Below are 25,595 nucleotides of genomic sequence, written 5' to 3'. Positions count from 1 at the left end.
CACAATTTATAACCGCTAACCCGGGAAGCTATTATGCCCAGCCTTTCCGGTGGAAACCAGTCCAAGTTTCCGAGCTTAAAATTTTTTTGGGCCTTCTCCTCAACATGGGCCTGACAAAAAAGCATGAATTGCGGTCATATTGGTCAACGCACCCAATTCATCACATGCCCATGTTCTCTGCTGCTATGTCCAGGACACGATTTGAGACCATCCTACGTTTTCTGCATTTTAGCGACAATACCACCTCCCGTCCCAGAGGCCACCCTGCTTTTGACCGGCTCCACAAAATTCGGCCCCTCATAGACCATTTCAACCTGAAATTTGCAGATTTGTATACCCCTGAGCAAAACATCTGCGTAGACGAGTCCCTAATACATTTTACCGGGCGCCTTGGCTTCAAACAATACATCCCAAGCAAGCGTGCCCGGTATGGGGTCAAATTGTATAAGCTCTGTGAAAGGGCCACAGGCTATACCCACAAATTTCGGATCTATGAGGGAAAAGATCAGACCCTGGAGCCGGTCGGTTGCCCTGACTACCTGGGGAGCAGTGGGAAGACAGTCTGGGACTTGGTGTCACCCTTATTCGGCAAGGGGTACCATCTTTATGTGGACAATTTCTACACAAGTGTGGCCCTCTTTAGGCATTTGTTTCTAGAACGGATTTGCGCCTGTGGCACCATGCGAACTAGTCGCGTGGGCTTCCCCCAACGGCTTGTAACCACCCGTCTTGCAAGGGGGCAGAGGGCTGCCTTGTGTAACGAAGAACTGCTCGCGGTGAAATGGAGAGACAAGCGTGACGTTTACATGCTCTCCTCCATTCACGCAGACACGACAATCCAAATTGAGCGAGCAACCCGTGTCATTGAAAAGCCCCTCTGTGTCCACGACTATAATGCGCTCATGGGAGGGGTGGACTTCAATGACCAGATGTTGTCTCCGTATTTAGTTTCCCGCAGAACCAGACGCTGGTATAAGAAGGTGTCTGTATATTTAATTCAATTGGCGCTCTACAATAGTTTTGTTCTCTACAGTAAGGCTGGGAGAACAGGATCCTTCCTCAAATTCCAGGAAGAGATCATCGAGAACCTCCTTTACCCAGGAGGTTCCGTGGCCCCATCCACCAGTGTAGTTAGCCGTCTACACGAGCGACATTTCCCCAGTGTCGTTCCTGGTACCTCAACCCAACCGTCACCCCGAAAAAGATGTCGTGTCTGTAGCAGGAGTGGAATAAGGCGTGACACCCGCTATTTCTGTCCTGACTGTGCTGACCACCCTGCCCTATGCTATGGAGAGTGTTTCCGGAAGTACCACACACAGGTACACTTAGCATAGGGATCACATCTCACCAGGACAGGCACACAGGGCTATTAGGGCCCATTCACTCACAGCTGCTGCAAACCTCTCCTTTCACCTGGGATAAAGTGCATAATGTACTTCGCCACATCTTTGGGCGATTTGCGCTTTGCACATTGTCCCATGGGGAAGGAGAGGTTTGTTCTATAAAAGGTAAAAAAAACTAAACAAAAAAAAAAATACCGGTAAGTAAAAAAGTTAAATGTTCAGTTAAAAAAGTTTAAAAAAAGTTTCTATGTTCTGTTCAACAGTTAATAAAGTTATTGCTTTGCGGCCTGGTTTTTTCTTTTTTGTTTTGTTTTTTTTACCTTTCAGGTGGACCAACCGATCGACTAGCTGCAGCACTGATGTGCATTCGGACAGAAGCATTGCGCTGCTGTCAGATTACACGCAAGTCGGTGTATGCGGCGCTGCAAGACGAGATTTCTCCTCTGCAGTAAAAGATACGTTTGCCGAGGCATATGAGCTGAGGAGGTGGCGGTGTTCATATACTTTGGCAAACACTTTGTATATATAAAAAAAAAAATCCCGGCAATGATTTATTCATCCACATCGATTGATGTGAATGGAGAAATCTGGTTTGCCAGGGCATACGAGCTGAAGTGGGTATGGATGTTGGGCGGAGCTCCTATGTCCTGGCAGACGCCTTTCCCCTCCTTTTTCTTTTTTTGGCAGAGATTTTTTCATCCACATTGATCGATGCGAATGAAGAAATCTGTGCCGTTCATTTTTTTCTTTCAGCCCAGAGGCTGAACGGAAAAAAAAAATCTCATTACCCGTATGCTCAATATAAGGAGAATAGCAGAAACTCCTAATGCTGGGCATACATGTAATGATTGCGGAGACCCTCAAATGCCAGGGCAGTACAAACACCCCACAAATAACACCATTTTGGAAAGAAGACACCCCAAGGTATTCGCTGAGGGGCATATTGAGTCCATCAAAGATTGAAATTTTTGTCCCAAGTTAGCGGAAAGGGAGACTTTGTGAGAACAAAATCAAAAAAATCAATTTCCGCTAACTTGTGCCAAATTTTTTTTTTTTCAATGAACTCGCCATGCCCCTCATTGAATACCTTGGGGTGTCTTCTTTCCAAAATGGGGTCACATGTGGGGTATTTATACTGCCCTGGCATTTTAGGGGCCCCAAAGCGTGAGAAGAAGTCTGGTATCCAAATGTCTAAAAATGCCCTCCTAAAAGGAATTTGGGCACCTTTGCCCACCTAGGCTGCAAAAAAGTGTCACACATGTGGTATCTCCGTATTCAGCAGAAGTTGGGGAATATGTTTTGGGGTGTCATTTTACATATACCCATGCTGGGTGAGATAAATATCTTGGTCAAATGCCAACTTTGTATAAAAAAAATGGGAAAAGTTGTCTTTTGCCAAGATATTTCTCTCACCCAGCATGGGTATATGTAAAAAGACACCCCAAAACACATTCCCCACCTTCTCCTGAGTACGGAGATACCAGATGTGTGACACTTTTTTGCAGCCTAGGTGGGCAAAGGGGCCCACATTCCAAAGAGCACCTTTCGGATTTCACAGGTCATTTACCTACTTACCAGACATTAGGGCCCCTGGAAAATGCCAGGGCAGTATAACTACCCCACAAGTGACCCCATTTTGGAAAGAAGACACCCCAAGGTATTCCGTGAGGGGCATGGCAAGTTCCTAGAATTTTTTATTTTTCGTCACAAGTTAGTGGAAAATGATGATTTTTTTTTTTTTTTTTTTTTTTCATACAAAGTCTCATATTCCACTAACTTGTGACAAAAAATAAAAATTTCCATGAACTCACTATGCCTATCAGCGAATACCTTGGGGTCTCTTCTTTCCAAAATGGGGTCACTTGTGGGGTAGTTATACTGCCCTGGCATTCTAGGGGCCCAAATGTGTGGTAAGGAGTTTGAAATCAAATTCAGTAAAAAATGACCTATGAAATCCAAAAGGTGCTCTTTGGAATGTGGGCCCCTTTGCCCACCTAGGCTGCAAAAAAGTGTCACACATCTGGTATCCCCGTACTCAGGAGAAGTTGAGGAATGTGTTTTGGGGTGTCTTTTTACATATACCCATGCTGGGTGAGAGAAATATCTTGGCAAAAGACAACTTTTCCCATTTTTTTATACAAAGTTGGCATTTGACCAAGATATTTATCTCACCCAGCATGGGTATATGTAAAAAGACACCCCAAAACACATTCCTCAACTTCTCCTGAGTACGGGGATACCAGATGTGTGACACTTTTTTGCAGCCTAGGTGGGCAAAGGGGCCCACATTCCAAAGAGCACCTTTTGGATTTCATAGGTCATTTTTTACTGAATTTGATTTCAAACTCCTTACCACACATTTGGGCCCCTAGAATGCCAGGGCAGTATAACTACCCCACAATTGACCCCATTTTGGAAAGAAGAGACCCCAAGGTATTCGCTGATGGGCATAGTGAGTTCATGGAAGTTTTTATTTTTTGTCACAAGTTAGTGGAATATGAGACTTTGTATGAAAAAAAAAAAAAAAAAAAAAATCATAATTTTCCACTAACTTGTGACAAAAAATAAAAAATTCTAGGAACTCGCCATGCCCCTCACGGAATACCTTGGGGTGTCTTCTTTCCAAAATGGGGTCACTTGTGGGGTAGTTATACTGCCCTGTCATTCTAGGGGCCCAAATGTGTGGTAAGGAGTTTGAAATCAAATTCTGAAAAAAATGACCTGTCAAATCCGAAAGGTGCTCTTTGGAATATGGGCCCCTTTGCCCACCTAGGCTGCAAAAAAGTGTCACACATCTGGTATCTCCGTACTCAGGAGAAGGTGGGGAATGTGTTTTGGGGTGTCATTTTATATATACCCATGCTGGGTGAGATAAATATCTTGGTCAAATGCCAACTTTGTATAAAAAAATGGGAAAAGTTGTCTTTTGCCAAGATATTTCTCTCACCCAGCATGGGTATATATAAAATGACACCCCAAAACACATTCCCCACCTTCTCCTGAGTACGGAGATACCAGATGTGTGACACTTTTTTGCAGCCTAGGTGGGCAAAGGGGCCCATATTCCAAAGAGCACCTTTCGGATTTGACAGGTCATTTTTTTCAGAATTTGATTTCAAACTCCTTACCACACATTTGGGCCCCTAGAATGCCAGGGCAGTATAACTACCCCACAAGTGACCCCATTTTGGAAAGAAGAGACCCCAAGGTATTTCGTGATGGGCATAGTGAGTTCATAGAAGTTTTTATTTTTTGTCACAAGTTAGTGGAATATGAGACTTTGTAAGAAAAAAAAAAAAAAAAAATCATCATTTTCCGCTAACTTGTGACAAAAAATAAAAAGTTCTATGAACTCACTATGCCCATCAGCGAATACCTTAGGGTGTGTACTTTCCGAAATGGGGTCATTTGTGGGGTGTTTGTACTGTCTGGCCATTGTAGAACCTCAGGAAACATGACAGGTGCTCAGAAAGTCAGAGCTGCTTCAAAAAGCGGAAATTCACATTTTTGTACCATAGTTTGTAAACGCTATAACTTTTACCCAAACCATTTTTTTTTTACCCAAACATTTTTTTTTTATCAAAGACATGTAGAACTATAAATTTAGAGCAAAATTTCTATATGGATGTCGTTTTTTTTGCAAAATTTTACAACTGAAAGTGAAAAATGTCATTTTTTTGCAAAAAAATCGTTAAATTTCGATTAATAACAAAAAAAGTAAAAATGTCAGCAGCAATGAAATACCACCAAATGAAAGCTCTATTAGTGAGAAGAAAAGGAGGTAAAATTCATTTGGGTGGTAAGTTGCATGACCGAGCAATAAACGGTGAAAGTAGTGTAGGTCAGAAGTGTAAAAAGTGGCCTGGTCTTTCAGGGTGTTTAAGCACTGGGGGCTGAGGTGGTTAAGATGCACCCCCCCCCCCCCCTAAAGTGAGGGGAAAACGATAGTGTGTCTGATAGGACGAATACAGCGTGAAGGAAAAAAAATGGCTGCCATTTTGCATGTGGTTGATACATCGTAGGCTGTACTGCATAAGGACAGCAGCCTGTGATGTACCGAACATCTATCCTGGTACCTGCTGGGGAAGAGCCCGGCGCTTCTATGTGGCATGGATAAGGGGACAGCCTGACCGGCAGCGCTCCTGCCCATCTGCAGCATTGAGGATGTGGGCGGTCCGCTGCTCGGCTTGCTTCATTTTCACTTCAGCCGCACAGTGAAGGAGTGAGGGAGTCACTGCCCCAACGAAAACATAGAACAAAACATACAATGCAACAGCACTCTGCAAACCAAATAAAGTACAGACATGTATTATATTGCTAATGCTATGCTTATAAATAAGAGATGCTTGGCAAATCATTTTGTACAAAATTATTTGAGCCCGTCTGCCGCACGTCAGGGCGATCTCTGTAAGACGGGAACCTAACACTAAGTTCAACCTGTTAAGTGCCATGACAGCGACCATGAAGTTCTGGGGGTGTAGGTTCCGCATGCATGCTGCCCTTTGGTTTTTATCATTTTCGGTGCCAAAATGGCCTCTATTGAATCCAGGGACTACAAGTGCCAACATGCATGCAGAGCAAACTAAGCTTTATACTACTAATTTAAAATCAGCCTATGAGGCAAACAGGCTGATCAGGAGTGCACGACCAAATAGGAGAGTCAGCCACACCTCCAATACAAACTGCAAAGAAAAAAAGGGGGTTAGTCAGCACATGTTTTGTTCTATGTTGTGTTGTCAGCCATAGCAACATACACCTGCGCATTGGGATGTGCTGACTAACCCCAAGCAAAAACATATGTACCAGGCAGCCAGCAATATTGGAGTTAATGTGACTCATTAACCCAACCTTTTGTTCAAAATATTTTTTTCTATTTTCACCCTCTAAAACCTAGGTGCGTCTTATAGGGCAAAAAATACGGTATTTGTTTCAATAAATTGTTTGTAATGAACAATTTGAAAAAGTCACGTGTGCCATATCCATCAACATTTACTTTAACACCAGGGTCCGCATTAAAATCAGGGACAAATGAGGTTCCAGAATTTGGAGTTCCCATTTGAGATGTGATTTCTGGTGGTATAGTGCTTTGCATCCCATCAGGATCATTGATGCCCAGGCTCTTGCCCTGGAGATGTTTCAGTGCAAGCCTTCTGTTTATGTGGTACTGACCTTGAGGATTTTAGAAGACAGACCAGGCTGGTCAGAACTGTCTGTGGTCACTGTGTCGCTTTAATCAAGGCCATCAAAGCTAACATCACTATCTGAAGCGGCACTTCCCTCACTGTCTGAGCATATGCCTCCTCTGCCATGTAGGTCTTTCTTGCCATTTTTTAACAAATTAAAAAGACCTGACAAAGTGATGGCCACCAAATTAAATTGATAATTTAAATGAATAATGAATTGCTAACAATCAGGTATGAGAAATTATATGAATGATCAAATTACTATAATAAATTAATGTTGCAATGATCAAATATAATAGCTGGCCGACTGATCAAATAACTATAATGACTTAATGTTATGCATGATCAAATATAATGAATTAACTGAATGTAGTTAACACATTAATTCAAGTGTAGGAGGCAGCGGGTGCCGGTGGCGGTATCACATACCCGGCCTCAATAACAGGGCATGCGATCTGCCGAACCGCAGCAATTAACCCTCAGGTGTGGCGGATCGCATGCCCTGTTATTGAGGCCGGGTATGTGATACCACTGCCGGCACCCGCTGCCTCCTATACTTGAATTAATGTGTTAATTACATTCATTGGCGGTGCAGTGGCCATAGACTCTCCCCTTCTCCTCCCTGCTATCTCTCCATTGGTGGCAGGGGCAGCCGGGTCACAGTGGAGAGGGAGGGACGGACGTGCTGAGAGCGGTGCATGCCATGTTCTCTATTAGGCTGCGCAGCTGCTTCCCATCTCCACCGCTAGAGCTGCACTTGAAGCGGCAAAGAGCCGCGGGTTGACCACCACTGTTCTAGAGTTTGCCTCGGTATGTGCAAGCCCTGTGGCACTGTGTAACAGAAATGGAGCAAATGAGAGAAAAAAATATCTGGGCCAAGTCTCTTACCCGTCGGGCTCTTCGACAGAATTGGCTGAATCTCTTGTGTTGTAAAGGGCTAACATAGACAGATATTTTGTTCTTCAGAAATGCAGGGAAGATTTAGGGAGGGAGGAAATTGGCAGATATCTTCACATCTCTGTTTTAGAAAGTAAGGGTCCATTCACACGTCCGTTGTTTCTTTCCTGATCTGTTCCGTTTTTTGCGGACCAGATCTGGACCCATTCATTTTCAATGGGTCCTGAAAAAAAACGGACAGCTCAATGTCTGATTTTTTTTCAGGACCCATTGAAAATGAATGGGTCCAGATCTGGTCCAGATCTGTTCCGCAAAAAACGGAACAGATCAGGAAAGAAACAATGGACGTGTGAATGGACCCTAAATATATGTGCACGCCTTCTGTTTTTTGATAAGGGAAACTATTAAAGGCGTTGGCCACCCTAAGTATCAAAAATCCAAAGTGCCCCAGACAATAGCCAAAACCATGAAGTATTTATATCATGTGAAATGTACTGGCTATATGTCATCTTTCTAACCTGTTCGCCATGGCACACTTCCCTGGAGGAGCTCCTCAGACAGGCTGTGTCCCAGCATGCACTGCAGCAAGTATCTTCAGAGGAGCAGTCACATGACATCCCCGCCCACCTGTGTTCCCCAAGAGCCCCTCCAACATTATCAATAACTCAGTCATCCGTGAATAACTACAGACATAGCAATAGGAAGAACACCCCAGTCCCAGCAGTAAAGAGAGGTCACTACCCGTCCCACACAGTCACTACCATGTATCACACATTTTTCATACAGAAATTGGGTAGACAGCCCCGGGCCTAGCATACACTAAATCCACCCCTGAGCACATCTGATACAAGAAGGGTGCTTTAGGACCCAGTGAGCAGAACACTCCTTCAGGCATGGACAGTTTGCTCCTCCATGGCAACTGCAGCTATGGACAAGACGGGCAGCTGTGAGATCAGGACAGGAGGCGGCATGGCTGGCAATAGCAGGAAAACCAGGCAGATCTGCTTAAGAAGATATTAGTAAGTGGAATATCTACCTACTTTCTTTACAGTTGTAATAAGTGCTAACAAAGTGGCCAACCCCTTTAACTATAAATTACTTTACGAACAACCTTTTCTTCCACGATGTATAAAACTTGGCCAATTGCATGTTCAAGATATCTTTTAACGCTTGTCGTTTGGAGGGAGAGGAGGGTGTCTGAGGAGGGGTAAAAGATTTGTGGTTTAATTCTAATTGTTGGATTTCCTCATATAAAGAATTTACTGTGGCATTTTTTGATTTATTGATTAAGGAAGCCATGGAGATAAATTTGCCAAAAATGACAGCTTTATCGGCTTCCCATATCAGTGGGAAAAGGGACGGTATCGGAGGAATTATTAGTAAAGTAAGCTTTTAAGGCTGTCTCGATGCAGGTTTTGTATTGTGGGTTTGACAGTATAAACTCATTCAGACAGGGTTTAATATCCGCTATATTCACGTTATATGATAGACCCTCAGCTCGCATAAAAGTGAATGGCACCTTATCTACTCCATTCAAAATTACGAATGGTACCCATCAGGGGTGCCCACTTTCCCCATCTCTCTTCATTTTAGTGTTAGAAACACTAATACACAGTGTTCGGCAAAACCCAAATTTTAAAGGCTTTCAACTTGGCTCCTTTAAACTTCAGTGCGTAGCGTTCGCAGATGACCTTTTGTTCTTAATGTCTGACCCCACCTCAGACCTACAAATCCTGACAAAATTATTCGAAGAATACGGTGTAGTCTCCTCTTTCAAAGTTAACATCTTGAAATCTGAAATACTAAATATCACCTTGCCTCCAAAAAAAATTCGCGAAATAAGGGGACAATCATCGTTTCCATGGGCCTCCAGCTCTCTAAAGTATCTGGGTAGCCAATTTACAAGTAAACTCACTGACCTGTATGCTTTAAATGATGCCCTTCTCCTACAAGAGGTCAAAAAACTGTTACAAGAATACGATTTCCCATATATATCCTGGTTGGGGAGGAAAAATCTCCTTAAAACTTACATAATGCCGAAAATAATGTATAAGCTCTCGATGATTCCAATAGACTTACGAACAACTTTCTTTGCATCCCTTAGATCTTGGTTTTCAAAATTTCTCAGGAGGGGACGGAGGCCGCGTCTTGCCTACTCACTCCTGGCCAGGAAAAAGGAAGCAGGGGGAATAAGCTTGCCAGACATAGCTGCTTACTATAAGGCAATCCACATAAATAACTGGCTGGAACTAGTGAAACCCAACAAACAAATCAATATTACCCCCCCTAGTCCAGGCTTCAATAACGACCCCGTTAACGAAAATCCTCTGGTGGCCAACTGACAAAATCCTTCGAAACACAAACTTTAACCCATTATTAAAAGGCACATGTAAAGTCTGGTCAACCATGAGAAAGAGTTTAGCACCCACCCCATCACCTCTTATGCCCGCGAACTTAGTGCCAAATATTGTCACAAATATAGACTCCCCATATTTAGAGCTCTGGGATAGACTGAACGATTATTCTCTGACTGACCTCTTTACACTCAACAAAGCTCCGACACACGCAGAATGCTAAGGCTGCTCAAAATCCCGTCTATAAATGCTCTCCATCTCGCACACTTTTGTAAAGTAACGGAGAGGTTTCTCGCCGCTTTCTCGTTTAATAGACAACTTACCCCATTTGAAACTCTGCTTGAGGCCAACGGGCATCATCGAGAAGAGTGGGCAACCTATATTCTCTAATTAGCTCCCCACGGAATGCTATAAGGCCAGCATTTCTCGATGAGTGGGAAAAAGAATTCAGTGTCTGAAAGTGCGACATTTAAGTAAAAACCATTCTAGCCACATCACAAGGCTTCTCCCAATGTGTTAGGCTACAGGAGAACCATTACAAGATACTGACCAGATGGTACAGGACACCTGAGTTCCTTTTTAAATACAATCTTTCCCAAACAAACACCTGTTGGAGGTGTGAGACTGGTGAAGGCTCGCTGTCACATATTTGGTATACATGCCCAGCTATCGCCACCTACTGGTCCCACATAGAACAAACAATTAATAAAGTCTGCACAACATCTTTAACACTAAAATGAAGTAAAGAGATCAGGGGGCACACCAAATAATATACGGAGTGCAAGGGGCGGTAAAAAAGAGCATTAAACAGTATATCTGACCCAAGAGGGAGTCACCAGAACCACCCCATAAATGCACATCCGACAATAGATCAATATCAAAAATATATAAAGTTTATTTGACACACCAACAGACACATTAAAAAAATTGTATACAATTAGAACAAAGTGCGGCAAGTGATAAATAATATATTACCAGCACATACAGGTACACTGGGTTGCCCCACAATAGGCATATATATAATAAACCAGCATGTAAAGATTATATGTAGATCATAAAGCAAATGTAACATAAGGTAAGACCTCTTAAAAATGCAGATAGACCTGGATGGGGTCACAATAGAAGAGCCAAACCTACATGAGCAGCTGGTGCAGTGGACCTGGACAAATGAGAAACACTAAAGATAGAACACATTGTTCTAGCGAAAGCATCGATCTCATACAAACCATCCAAACTAAACCTGGCCACACATTTAATTGCGGCAGCAAAAGCGCTAGTTCCAGTCCACTGGCTCAGCAGAGACCCACCTACTCATCATGAATGAGTTCAGAAAGTTGATCAAATCTGCAAATTTGAGGAGATATCTAGTTACAACAACAGGACTAGAGACAGGTTTCTTAAGATTTGGGGCTCATGGCAAGACTTCCAGTCATCGAGATAGGTTATTTATTAGCCACTGTGACTAAATGACCTCTCCAAAAGACCCTTTGCATTAAGAAACGTTGCTTTAAGAAACGTTGTATCAAGGATGGTTGCATTAAGAAAATAACACACTAAAGGTAGACGCAAGTAGTGCGTACATTTGCGAAGCTGGTACCCACCACCCAAACCCCACTCAAACGTTTGGGCGCAAACCTACTCTCTACTATCTGTCATCTGGCATACGATGCACAACATATTAGCCATCGACTAATAATAACCTCGAGATTATACATTTCAGGAGGCATAGTAGGAAGGACTTGACACTAGGATCCAATGAGGGTACGAACAAAAACATAACTCCCAGTGTGTCCTTTTTGCCTGTATATTTCCGGTTATTGCACCGTATTGTCGACACCATGTACCAATGTTTTTATCCTAAGATTTATCCATTATTGTATGTTGGATGTATGTTGATAAAAACCTGAAAATAAAGAATTATAAAAAAATAATAATAAACTCATTCAGACGCCAAGTTTTAGATCTCTGTAAGCTATCTATGGTTGTACGTAGTACTAGTATGGATCGATCTGAGTGAAGGTTGGTAAAATGGTTGCGTCATGTATATTTGACAATGCCAAAAAGGGTCTTGAATAAATAATCGACTGTAGGATTGATGAGCTGAAGAAAAGTGGGTGTAGTCGCGGTCTGCATGATGGAATTGTCATCAGGTGTCGATGAGGTGCGCAGCTGTAATGAAGTGACTTATGAATGCGTACTAGAACTTTTTTTTTTTTTTTTTTAAAAGGCCAGAACGACCCAAAGAGGTGTCCACATGTGAGTGTATAGATGTATTTAGGTCACCACCTAGTATAAATACTCCCTCATTGAAGTGTCATGCTTTCTTCAATGGTCATGATATCCAGGAGCTTTGGTTAATGTTTGGGGCATATAAGTTGCCTACAGTTATTAAGGTATTATTAGCTAGTTTGCCTTTTATAAAAATATAGAGGCCATGGGTGTCTTGTAAAGTGGCTATATGTTTAAAAGGAACATGTTTGTTAAACGCAATAGCTACACCTCTAGATTTCCATGATGGAACCAGAGATTATAGAAGGCTCTATTGAAGTTAGGGAATGTCGACTGTATGATTTGAGTTTCTTCATGTAGTAGTATGTTAATGTTCTCTCTTTTAAGGTGCGTTAGTATTTGGGACCATTTAACTGGAGAATTAAAGCGAAGAATGTTGTATAAGGCGAATGTCATAGAAGTAGTGGTTTTAGCCATCAGAGTGTGCGTAAAGGATAAGTGGTGGGTGGAATCCTCAATAAGCTCGGGTCAGGGGTTATAGGAATGCGGTTAGATGGTGGTGTGGGCCACCAAGAGAGGTAGGTGGAGTACATCAACAGCACATGTATGACATGCATAAGAGAAGATAGTAACATGATGTGGGGAGTGTACATAAATGCAAACAAGAACATTACATAAGTGCAGCATGAAGTAGGGGGACCAACAGGTTGACCGATAAACTGTAAAACTCAAATACAGTAATACACATTAAATGAAGGTAATGGCAATACTCATTGTCCAAAATACAGTTGCTGTGGAGACAGGTGATGAGAAAATTATGTAGGTTCAGAGCCACCGCTGGAAGGAGAATCGGTTCCACTTGATGCTAAAAAGTCTCTATAGGGAGTTGGCACTCTGGGGGTTAATAGAGCAGATAGGATATTGGACTAGCCTGTAATAGTTTTCTAGAGGTTAGATGGTGGTGTGGGCCACCAAGAGAGGTAGGTGGAGTACATCAACAGCACATGTATGACATGCATAAGAGAAGGTAGTAACATGATGTGGGGAGTGTACATAAATGCAAACAAGAACATTACATAAGTGCAGCATGAAGTAGGGGGACCAACAGGTTGACCGATAAACTGTAAAACTCAAATACAGTAATAAACATTAAATGAAGGTAATGGCAATACTCATTGTCCAAAATACAGTTGATGTGGAGACAGGTGATGAGAAAATTATGTAGGTTCAGAGCCACCGCTGGAAGGAGAATCGGTTCCACTTGATGCTAAAAAGTCTCTATAGGGAGTTGGCACTCTGGGGGTTAATAGAGCAGATAGGATATTGGACTAGCCTGTAATAGTTTTCTAGAGGCTCACCAGAATTGCCCAGTTCGTCGGCTCAACAATGATGGTCCTAGGGACAGAAGATAGGGCCGTAGGTCCACTGGAATGGCTATAAGGCACTGCCTCTGGAACTACAGTAGGGCGGTATCTTCTCATGTGAGGCGTGATGCACAGCCTGGTAGTGGAGGCTGCAGCGTTTCTCCTTACTGCTGACTCCGACACCTTGGAGCTCCCGTGCTCAGATACCAGTCTCAAGTTGTGTGCCTAATCTGCCCTGGTCTGGCCGGCGTTGCAGACTGGGTGATGAGTAAGTACTCCGCTGTATGGGGCAGGACCACTTCCAGGTGCCTGCAACTTGAGGCCGCGGCTTCCCCTCGTTTAGTGGGCCACAATTCAATGGATAAGCAGACTCCCCTTCAGAGCATTGGAATCGATAGGGCTGTGTGCCCTCAGGCCTTGGGGTAGAAATATTGGGAGCAAGACTCTTTAAAGTGGAGCATGGTAGTAGATAAAATACTGAAGCTGAAGAGCAGTGCTTTCTTGCTATTAATTTGTTTATTTCTTTTTAAGGACCATTCCGCCGCAGTGACTTGGAATCCTTGGGATATTGCATACTGAAATGGCTGTGTGGTTCCTTACCCTGGACTGACCAAACAAATCCAGGCTCTATAATGGAAGAAAAAAAGAGGTCAGTTGTACGAACTCTTAAATCCAGTGGACTAGGATTAAACTTCTGAGTTACCTCTGATCCCGGCTGTTGGAGCAGGGTGCCAGCTATGCATTACAGCTGGCACCCACAAGTAATGCAGCACTTGAGCCCATACCATCAAAGTGACTTAAAGGGGTTCTCTGGGCTTCTAATATTGATGCACTATCCTCAGGATCAGACCTATCCTCAATATCAGATAGGTGGGGGTCCGACACCCGGCACAGCTGTTTGAGAAGATGGCACGTGCAGTGTGTGCATGCTGTCTCCCTTATCTCTTCCTGCTTACCATAGACATAGCAGTGGGGAGCAGGAAGAGAGAAGGGAGACGGCATTTGCACACTGCGCACGCTTTCCCTTCGTACAGCTGATCGGCGGGAGTTAGGGTTGCCACCCGTACGAGATTGACCCGGACAGTCCGGGTTTGTAATCCTGTGCCCGGGTACAAGCCTTTCTTAGACCCGGGCACAGGATTCATTCAAACTGCAGAGACTCCGTCTCACCTGACAGCTGGGCGCTGGCGGTGAGCAGCGGCAAGCGTCAGGGTGAGCCGCGGCGGGTGATGAGCACTGTGGACGTCCGAGACGCTGATCGGATAAGCAGCTGTCATTGCAGAAGCGGCAGGCCACTGCCGGGTGATCAGCTGAGCGCTCCCCGAGTCCCTCTAGTGATGCTAGCAGCTGCCTAGCGCAGGGCGGCGCCAGCGCAGCCTCAGAGCGCTGTCTTCAGAGTTCAGAGTCTCCCTCGCTCCTCCCCTGCCTCCCAGTCCCTCCCTCCTTCTCTCTGATACGAGGAAGTCAGGAACAGGAAGTGACATCAGAGAGAGAGAGGCAGGGAGCTCCGTGGGAGAAATCATTCTCCAGTCCGGCAGCCTGCCAGTGCCTGTCCAAGTGCCCAGACAGCCCAGTGCCCACTGTGCCCTGCCTGCAGACAGTGCAGCAGTGTTTTTTCAACCTCTGTGACCAAGTCCTGTCCTAGTAGTCACTTCTAAAAAGGTATATAAAACATTTGAAGTGTAACAGTGTTTAAACGGGTTTCTGAATCTGTCATCACCAGAAAAAACTTTATGTAGGGACGATCAGCTGTGATGCTAGCGCAGGGCGGCGCTGTCTTCAGACACTCCCTCCTTTAAATTTTTTCTTTTACTATTGTTCCTCGTTGTGTTTCCTTTTACCCTACTGTCCTCTCTAATATCCTTTCTGCTTGGCCCGTTCCTCAGTTACAGCTTGCGCTCCACAGCTGGACCCACTTCCGGCCTGTGGAACGCAACTTCCGGTCCCGAATGCGTTCCACCCGTGTTCGGGTTTGGCTTGAAGAAAAGGTGGCAACCCTAGCGGAAGTGCCAGGTATATTTTTCACAATCAGCATCATTTATGGAAATCGCCTGTGAGGTCAGAAAATTATTTCCTTAAAGGGGATTTCCAGTAAAGATTTTTAGGAATAGTATTCAGAAGGGGTTAAAAATAACAAGAATCATTATCTTCACCAATCCCCTGCTGCTGCTCTTGCCCTGCTATCTTTCACTTCCTGGTCCTGGCGAGATACTTCTGTGATGCCAGGAAAAGTCCTCTCAGGCAGTGAAAGTCTAAGACTACTTTCACACTAGCATTACTATTTTCCGGTATTAACCACCTCAGCCCCCAGTGCTTAAACACCCTGAAAGACCAGGCCACTTTTTACACTTCTGACCTACACTACTTTCACCGTTTATTGCTCGGTCATGCAACTTACCACCCAAATGAATTTTACCTCCTTTTCTTCTCACTAATAGAGCTTTCATTTGGTGGTATTTCATTGCTGCTGACATTTTTACTTTTTTTGTTATTAATCGAAATTTAACGATTTTTTTTGCAAAAAAATGACATTTTTCACTTTCAGTTGTAAAATTTTGCAAAAAAAACGACATCCATATATAAATTTTGCTCTAAATTTATTGTTCTACATGTCTTTGATTAAAAAAAAATGTTTGGGTAAAAAAAAAATGGTTTGGGTAAAAGTTATAGCGTTTACAAACTATGGTACAAAAATGTGAATTTCCGCTTTTTGAAGCAGCTCTGACTTTCTGAGCACCTGTCATGTTTCCTGAGGTTCTACAATGGCCAGACAGTACAAACACCCCACAAATGACCCCATTTCGGAAAATACACACCCTAAGGTATTCGCTGATGGGCATAGTGAGTTCATAGAACTTTTTATTTTTTGTCACAAGTTAGCGGAAAATGATGATTTTTTTCTTTTTTTTTTTTTTTCTTACAAAGTCTCATATTCCACTAACTTGTGACAAAAAATAAAAACTTCCATGAACTCACTATGCCCATCACGAAATACCTTGGGGTCTCTTCTTTCCAAAATGGGGTCACTTGTGGGGTAGTTATACTGCCCTGGCATTCTAGGGGCCCAAATGTGTGGTAAGGAGTTTGAAATCAAATTCTGTAAAAAATGACGAGTGAAATCCGAAAGGTGCTCTTTGGAATGTGGGCCCCTTTGCCCACCTAGGCTGCAAAAAAGTGTCACACATCTGGTATCTCCGTATTCAGTAGAAGTTGGGGAATGTGTTTTGGGGTGTCTTTTTACATATACCCATGCTGGGTGAGATAAATATCTTGGTCAAATGCCAACTTTGTATAAAAAAATGGGAAAAGTTGTCTTTTGCCAAGATATTTCTCTCACCCAGCATGGGTATATGTAAAAAGACACCCCAAAACACATTCCCCACCTTCTCCTGAGTACAGAGATACCAGATGTGTGACACTTTTTTGCAGCCTAGATGGGCAAAGGGGCCCATATTCCAAAGAGCACCTTTCGAATTTCACTCGTCATTTTTTACAGAATTTGATTTCAAACTCCTTACCACACATTTGGGCCCCTAGAATGCCAGGGCAGTATAACTACCCCACAAGTGACCCCATTTTGGAAAGAAGAGACCCCAGGGTATTCGCTGATGGGCATAGTGAGTTCATGGAAGTTTTTATTTTTTGTCACAAGTTAGTGGAATATGAGACTTTGTATGAAAAAAAAAAAAAAAACATCATTTTCCACTAACTTGTGACAAAAAATAAAAAATTCTAGGAACTCGCCATGCCCCTCACGGAATACCTTGGGGTGTCTTCTTTCCAAAATGGGGTCACTTGTGGGGTAGTTATACTGCCCTGGCATTTTCCAGGGGCCCTAATGTGTGGTAAGTAGGTAAATGACCAGTGAAATCCGAAAGGTGCTCTTTGGAATGTGGGCCCCTTTGCCCACCTAGGCTGCAAAAAAGTGTCACACATCTGGTATCGCCGTATTCAGGAGACGTTGGGGAATGTGTTTTGGGGTGTCTTTTTACATATACCCATGCTGGGTGAGATAAATATCTTGGTCAAATGCCAACTTTGTATAAAAAAATGGGAAAAGTTGTCTTTTGCCAAGATATTTCTCTCACCCAGCATGGGTATATGTAAAATGACACCCCAAAACACATTCTCCACCTTCTCCTGAGTACGGAGATACCAGATGTGTGACACTTTTTTGCAGCCTATGTGGGCAAAGGGGCCCATATTCCAAAGAGCACCTTTCGGATTTCACTCGTCATTTTTTACAGAATTTGATTTCAAACTCCTTACCACACATTTGGGCCCCTAGAATGCCAGGGCAGTATAACTACCCCACAAGTGACCCCATTTTGGAAAGAAGAGACCCCAGGGTATTCGCTGATGGGCATAGTGAGTTCATGGAAGTTTTTATTTTTTGTCACAAGTTAGTGGAATATGAGACTTTGTATGAAAAAAAAAACAAAAAAAAAAAAACATCATTTTCCACTAACTTGTGACAAAAAATAAAAAATTCTAGGAACTCGCCATGCCCCTCACGGAATACCTTGGGGTGTCTTCTTTCCAAAATGGGGTCACTTGTGGGGTAGTTATACTGCCCTGGCATTTTCCAGGGGCCCTAATGTGTGGTAAGTAGGTAAATGACCAGTGAAATCCGAAAGGTGCTCTTTGGAATGTGGGCCCCTTTGCCCACCTAGGCTGCAAAAAAGTGTCACACATCTGGTATCGCCGTATTCAGGAGACGTTGGGGAATGTGTTTTGGGGTGTCTTTTTACATATACCCATGCTGGGTGAGAGAAATATCTTGGCAAAAGACAACTTTTTCCATTTTTTTATACAAAGTTGGCATTTGACCAAGATATTTATCTCACCCAGCATGGGTATATGTAAAATGACACCCCAAAACACATTCCCCAACTTCTCCTGAGTACGGCGATACCAGATGTGTGACACTTTTTTGCAGCCTAGATGCGCAAAGGGGCCCAAATTCCTTTTAGGAGGGCATTTTTAGACATTTGGATACCAGACTTCTTCTCACGCTTTGGGGCCCCTAGAATGCCAGGGCAGTATAAATACCCCACATGTGACCCCATTTTGGAAAGAAGACACCCCAAGGTATTCAATGAGGGGCATGGCGAGTTCATAGAAATTTTTTTTTTTTGGCACAAGTTAGCGGAAATTGATATTTTTTATTTTTTTCTCACAAAGTCTCCCGTTCCGCTAACTTGGGACAAAAATTTCAATCTTTCATGGACTCAATATGCCCCTCACGGAATACCTGGGGGTGTCTTCTTTCCGAAATGGGGTCACATGTGGGGTATTTATACTGCCCTGGCATTCTAGGGGCCCTAAAGCGTGAGAAGAAGTCTGGAATATAAATGTCTAAAAAATTTTACGCATTTGGATTCCGTGAGGGGTATGGTGAGATTTTATTTTTTGTCACAAGTTAGTGGAATATGTGACTTTGTAAGAAAAAAAAAAAAATTCCGCTAACTTGGGCCAAAAAAAAGACTGAATGCAGCCTTACAGAGGGGGGGGGGGGATCAATGACAGGGGGGTGATCAATGACAGGGGGGGTGATCAATGACAGGGGGGTGATCAGGGAGTCTATATGGGGTGATCACCACAGTCATTGATCACTCCCCTGTAAGGCTGCATTCAGACGTCCGTATGATTTTTACGGATCCGATCAGTCTATCAGTGGATCCGTAAAAATCATGCGGACATCTGAATGGAGCTTTACAGGGGGGTGATCAATGACAGAGGGGTAATCAATGACAGGGGGGTGATCAGGGAGTCTATATGGGGTGATCACCACAGTCATTGATCACTCCCCTGTAAGGCTGCATTCAGACGTCCGTATGATTTTTACGGATCCGATCAGTCTATCAGTGGATCCGTAAAAATCATGCGGACATCTGAATGGAGCTTTACAGGGGGGTGATCAATGACAGAGGGGTAATCAATGACAGGGGGGTGATCAGGGAGTCTATATGGGGTGATCACCACAGTCATTGATCACTCCCCTGTAAGGCTGCATTCAGACGTCCGTATGATTTTTACGGATCCGATCAGTCTATCAGTGGATCCGTAAAAATCATGCGGACATCTGAATGGAGCTTTACAGGGGGGTGATCAATGACAGGGGGGTGATCAGGGAGTCTATATGGGGTGATCACCTCCGTCATTTATCACTCCCCTGTAAGGCTGCATTCAGACGTCCGTATGATTTTTACGGATCCGATCAGTCTATCAGTGGATCCGTAAAAATCATGCGGACATCTGAATGGAGCTTTACAGGGGGGTGATCAATGACAGGGGGGTAATCAATGACAGGGGGGTGATCAGGGAGTCTATATGGGGTGATCAGGGGTGATCAAGGGCTAATAAGGGGTTAATAAGTGACCGGGGGGGGGGGGGTGTAGTGTAGTGGTGCTTGGTGCAACATATTACTGAGCTGCCTGTGTCCTCTGGTGGTCGATCCAAACAAAGGGGACCACCAGAGGACCAGGTAGCAGGTATATTAGACGCTGTTATCAAAACAGCGTCTAATATACCTGTTAGGGGTTAAGAAAATCACATCTCCAGCCTGCCAGCGAACGATCGCCGCTGGCAGGCTGGAGATCCACTCGCTTACCTTCCGATCCTGTGAACGCGCGCGCCTGTGTGCGCGCGTTCACAGGAAATCTCGCGTCTCGCGAGAGGACGCACCGGCGCGTCCACCCAGAACAACAGGACCGCCGCAAAGACGCAATTCTGCGTACGGCGGTCCTGAGGTGGTTAAGATCCGTCATAGGGTCTCAATAGCAGAAAAAAAACGCTTCCATTTTGTCCCCATTCATTGTCAGTGGGGACAAAACGTAACTGAACAGAACGGAATTCCCCAAAATGCATTCCGTTCCGTTTGGTTGCATTCTTATACCGGAGAGCAAACCGCAGCATGCTGCAGTTTTCTTTCCGTCATGGGATGCGGAGCAAGACAGATCCGTCATGACCCACAATGCAAGTCAATGGGGACCGATCTGTTTTCTCTGACACAATAGAAAACGGATCCATCCCCCATTGACTTTCAATGGAGTTCATGACGGATCCGTCTTGGCTATGTTAAAAATAATACAAACTGATCCGTTCATAACAGATGCAGATGATTGTATTATCAGTAACGGAAGCGTTTTTACTGAACCTTGCCAGATCCAGCAAAAATGCTAGTGTGAAAGTAGCCTAAGGCAAGTCACTGCTGCTGCCCTTGATTGCTGAGCATGCCTTTTCTTGCATATCCACCATTTCAAACTGGAACCAGCAAGTAAAGAGCAGTTTAACCCCTTCTGCCCACTGTTCTTAAAAAGAAAAGTCTTCTAACTGGATACACCATTTAATAAAAAATAAAAACTTAATATGAAATTAATTTGGTTACTAATTTGATACAACCATGTATTTGAGAAATGATAACAGAAAAGTGAACACAGACTTTACTAACAGACACAAAAATGCTGTAAAACCACTTTGCACACTTCCTCTGTGTTTACGGACACCCTTTTACCCTTTCCCGACATATAACGTAATAGTACGTCATGGCGGCAAGTGACTTGACGCATTTTGACGTACTATTACGTCATGGTGATCGGGCGGGTACCGGAGCAGTGTGCGCCCGATCACTGCAGGGGCCCGGCAGTCCCTGATAGCCGGGCCCCTGCTGTATCCGCCGGCATCGCTGTAAAAGCCGATGCCGGCGGATTAACCCCTTTGTATGCAGCGGTCAGCGCTGACCGTGGCATAGAAGGTGCATGCGGCGGGTAAAGGAACCCATCGGGTCCCCTCGCTGCTGTGGCGGGGACCCGATGGGTGACAAGGCAGCCAGATGCCTTGCACAGGCTGCCCAATGCCTTGCACTGCATCGGGACCTGCCTTCTACGGGGGCCGAGGAGATCCAGCCCCAGGCTGCGTTTCCTAGGCAACCTGTTAGTGTATGACTCAGTGTAATACACTAACAGGCAATGCATTACAATACAGATGTATTGTAATGCATTGCAGAGGGGATCAGACCCCCAAAAGTTGAAGTCCCAGAGTGGGACAGAAATAGTTTCAAGTAAAAAAAAAGAAAAAAAAACGCCCCTTTCTCCTGATTTTATAAGAAAAAAAAGGAAAAAAACACACACATATTAGGTATCACAAAGGCCGTAACGACCGGCTCTATAAATATATCACATGATCCACCCGTCCAATAAACACCATAAAAAATATAAAAACAGTGTAATAAAATAAAAACATTTTTGTCACCGTACATCACATAAAGCGGAGCACCAAGTGGTCAAAAAGGCGTATGTCCCACAACATGGTACCAATTAAACCGTCACCTCATCCCGCAAAAAATGAGCCCTAGATAAGAAAATCGCTCAAAAAACAAAAAAAAACTATAGCTCTCAGAACATGGAGACATTAAAACATCATTTTTTTGTTTCAAAAATGCTATTATTGTGTTAAAGTGAAATAAATTTTAAAAAGTATGCATATTAGGTATCGCTGCGTCCGTAACAACCAGCTCTATAAAAATATCACATGACCTCTCATCTGAACACCATAAAATAAATACAGTGCCAAAAAAAGCCATTGTCACCTTACATCACAATAATTGCAACACCAAGCGATCAAAAAGGCATATGCCTCCCAAAATAGTACCAATTAAACCGTCACCTTATCCCACAAAAATGAGACTCTTATCTAAGGCCTCTTTCAGACGGGCGTTGCAGGAAAAGGTGCGGGTGCGTTACGGGAACACCCGCGATTTTTCCGCGCAAGTGCAAAACATTGTAATGCGTTTTGCACTCGCGTGAGAAAAATCACGCATGTTGGGTACCCAAACCCGAACTTCTTCACAGAAGTTCGGGCTTGGGATCGGTGTTCTGTAGATTGTATTATTTTCCCTTATAACATGGTTATAAGGGAAAATAATAGTATTCTGAATACAGAATGCATAGTAAAATAGCGCTGGAGGGGTTAAAAATTTTTTTAAAAAATTTAACTCACCTTAGTCCACTTGATCGCGATGCTGGCATCTCCTTCTGTCTCCTTTGCTGAACAGGACCTGTGGTGGCGTCACTCCGGTCATCACATGATCCATCACCATGGTAAAAGATCATGTGATGGATCATGTGATGACCGGAGTGACGTCACCACAGGTCCTTTACCTGTAATGAATGCTCACCACAGGTCCTGTTCAGCAAAGGAGACAGAAGGAGATGCCGGCATCGCGATCAAGTGGACTAAGGTGAGTTAAATTTTATTTTATTTTTTTAACCCCTCCAGCGCTATTTTACTATGCATTCTGTATTCAGAATGCTATTATTTTCCCTTATAACCATGTTATAAGGGAAAATAATAATGATCGGGTCTCCATCCCGATCGTCTCCTAGCAACCGTGCGTGAAAATCTCACCGCATCCACACTTGCTTGCGGATGCTTGCGATTTTCACGCAACCCCATTCACTTCTATGGGGCCTGCGTTGCGTGAAAAATGCAGAATATAGAGCATGCTGCGATTTTCACGCAACGCACAAGTGATGCGTGAAAATCACCGCTCATGTGAACAGCCCTATAGAAATGAATGGGTCGGTATTCAGTGCGGGTGCAATGCGTTCAACTCACGCATCGCATCCGCGCGGAATACTCGCCCGTCTGAAAGAGGCCTAAGACAATCGGTCAAAAAATAAAAATAAACTATATGAAAACAATGATAAGTATTTTTTTGCTTCAAAAAGCCATTTTTTGTCACCTAACATCACATAAAGTGCAACACCAAGCAATCAAAAAGTCGTATGACCCCCAAAATAGTACTAATCAAACTGTCACCTCATGCCGCAAAAATTGACATCCTACCTAAGACAATCGGTCAAAAAAATAAAAGCTATGGCTCTCAGACTATGGAGACACTAAAACATCATTTTTTTTGTTTCAAAAATGCTATTATTGTGTAAAACTTAAAGGGTTTCTGTCACCCTGCAAAACTCATTATTTTTTTTTGGGATAGTTAGATTGCTCATAGTGCGATATAGCAGAATATAATGCTCTTACTTACTTTCATGCGGCCGATTCTTTATAAAACGAACTTTTATAATATGTAAATGAGGGCTCTACCAGCAAGTAGGGCGTCTACTTGCTGGTAGCTGCTGCAGAAATCCGCCCCCTCGCCGTGTTGATTGACAGGGCCAGCCGGGATCTCCTCCTCCGGCCGGCCCTGTCAGTAATTCAAAAATCGCGCGCCTCGCGTCATTCGGCGCAGGCGCTCTGAGATGAGGAGGCTCGTATCCTCAGCACTCCCTCAGTGCGCCTGCGCCGATGACGTCTTCTCTTTCGGTGATGTCATCGGCGCAGGCGCACTGAGGGAGTGCTGAGGATACGAGCCTCCTCATCTCAGAGCGCCTGCGCCGAATGACGCGAGGCGCGCGATTTTTGAATTACTGACAGGGCCGGCCGGAGGAGGAGATCCCGGCTGGCCCTGTCAATCAACGCGGCGAGGGGGCGGATTTCTGCAGCAGCTACCAGCAAGTAGACGCCCTACTTGCTGGTAGAGCCCTCATTTACATATTATAAAAGTTCGTTTTATAAAGAATCGGCCGCATGAAAGTAAGTAAGAGCATTATATTCTGCTATATCGCACTATGAGGAATCTAACTATCCAAAAAAAAATAATGAGTTTTGCAGGGTGACAGAAACCCTTTAAATAAGAAAAAGGATACATATTGAGTATTGCCACGTCCGTAACGATCTGCTCTATAAAAATGTCACATGACCTAACTCCTCAGGTGAATGCTGTAAAAATAAATAAATAAAAACTGTGCCAAAACAACCAATTTTTGGGGTCACCTTGCCCCATAAAGTGTAATAATGAATGATCAAAAAATCATATGTACCCAAAAATAGTGCCAATAAAAATGTCAACTCTTCCTGAAAAAACAGCCCCTGCACAAGACAATCGGCAGAAAAAGAAAAAAAAAATGGCGTTCAGAAAATGGAGACGCAAAAACATATTTTTTTCAAAAATGCTTTATTATGTAAAAAACAAACAAAGTACACATATTTGATAGCATTGTGTTCGTAACAACCTGCTCTACAAAAATAGCACATGTTCTAAGGGTACTGAGTTCCGTCATAGAGGCTCAATACCGGAAAAAAAAACGCTTCTTTTTTGTCCCCATTCATTGTGAATGGGGAAAAAACGGAACTGAACAGAACGGAATGCTCCCAAATGCTTTCCGTTCTGTTTAGTTGCGTTCCCAGACCGGAGAGAAAACTGCAACATGTATTTTGCTTTCCGTCCTGGGAAACTGATCAAGACGGATCTGTCATGACCCCCAATGCAAGTCAATGTGGACGGATCCGTTTTCTCTGACGCAATCTGCCACAATAGAAAACGGATCCGTCCTCCATTGACTTTCAATAGAGTTAATGACTGATCCGTCTTGGCAATATTAAAGATATGTTAAAGATAATACAACCGGATCCGTTCATAACGGATGCAGATGGTTGTATTATCAGTAACGGAAGCGTTTTTGCTGGACCCTGCCGGATCCAGCAAATCGCTACTGTGAAAGTAGCCTTACCTGACAGATCCTACAAAGCCACTCTGGTTCTTTTGGCAAGGAATTGCTTTCCCAGCTGCAGCAGTTATGTCCCCTAAGTACCCTAACCTGTCAAATTAATGTTGTAAAAAATAAAAACAGTGCCATTTTTTGGTTACCTTGCCTCACAAAAAAAGAACGTAATATAAAAATCATATGTAGCCCAAAATAGTACCAATAAAACTGGCACCTTATCCCGTAGTTTCCAAAATGGGTTCACTTTTTGGGAGTTTCTACTGTAAGGGTTCAATTGGGACATGGCATCTAAAAACCAGTCCAGCAAAATCTGCCTTCCAAAAACCATATGGCGCTCCTTTTCTTCTGCTCCCTGCCATGCGCCCTTACATCAGTTTACAACCACATGTGGGGTGTTTCTGTAATCCGCAGAATTAGGGTAATAAATATTGAGTTTTGTTTGGCTTTTAACCCTTGATGTGTTAAAGAAAAACATGGATTAAAATTGAAAATCTGCCCAAAAAGTTAAATTTAGAAACTTCATCTCCATTTTCCTTTAATTCTTGTGGAACACCTAAAGGGTTAACAAAGTTAGTAAAATCAGTTTTGAGGGGTGTAGTTTCTACAATGGGGTCATTTATGGGGGGTTTCCACTATATAAGCCCCACAAAGTGACTTC

At 43.6% G+C, this 25,595-nt stretch overlaps 1 protein-coding gene across 3 annotated transcripts in view; it reads left to right on the top strand.

The window, feature by feature from the left end:
- VRK3 (VRK serine/threonine kinase 3) overlaps window positions 1–25,595 on the top strand; it is a 244,157-nt gene that overhangs the window by 164,408 nt on the left and 54,154 nt on the right. For 2 of the 3 annotated variants that reach the window (XM_040410144.1, XM_040410143.1), the window contains one exon: window positions 13,902–14,019. In XM_040410144.1, the coding sequence (XP_040266078.1) occupies window positions 13,902–14,019 (118 nt within the window). The remainder of the gene's footprint in view (window positions 1–13,901; window positions 14,020–25,595) is intronic. The other variant, XR_005774582.1, reaches the window with a different exon arrangement.

This window comes from Bufo bufo, chromosome 10 (assembly GCF_905171765.1).
Source record: "Bufo bufo chromosome 10, aBufBuf1.1, whole genome shotgun sequence".
NCBI lineage: Eukaryota > Metazoa > Chordata > Amphibia > Anura > Bufonidae > Bufo > Bufo bufo.
This window is presented reverse-complemented; position numbering and strand designations above follow the sequence as displayed.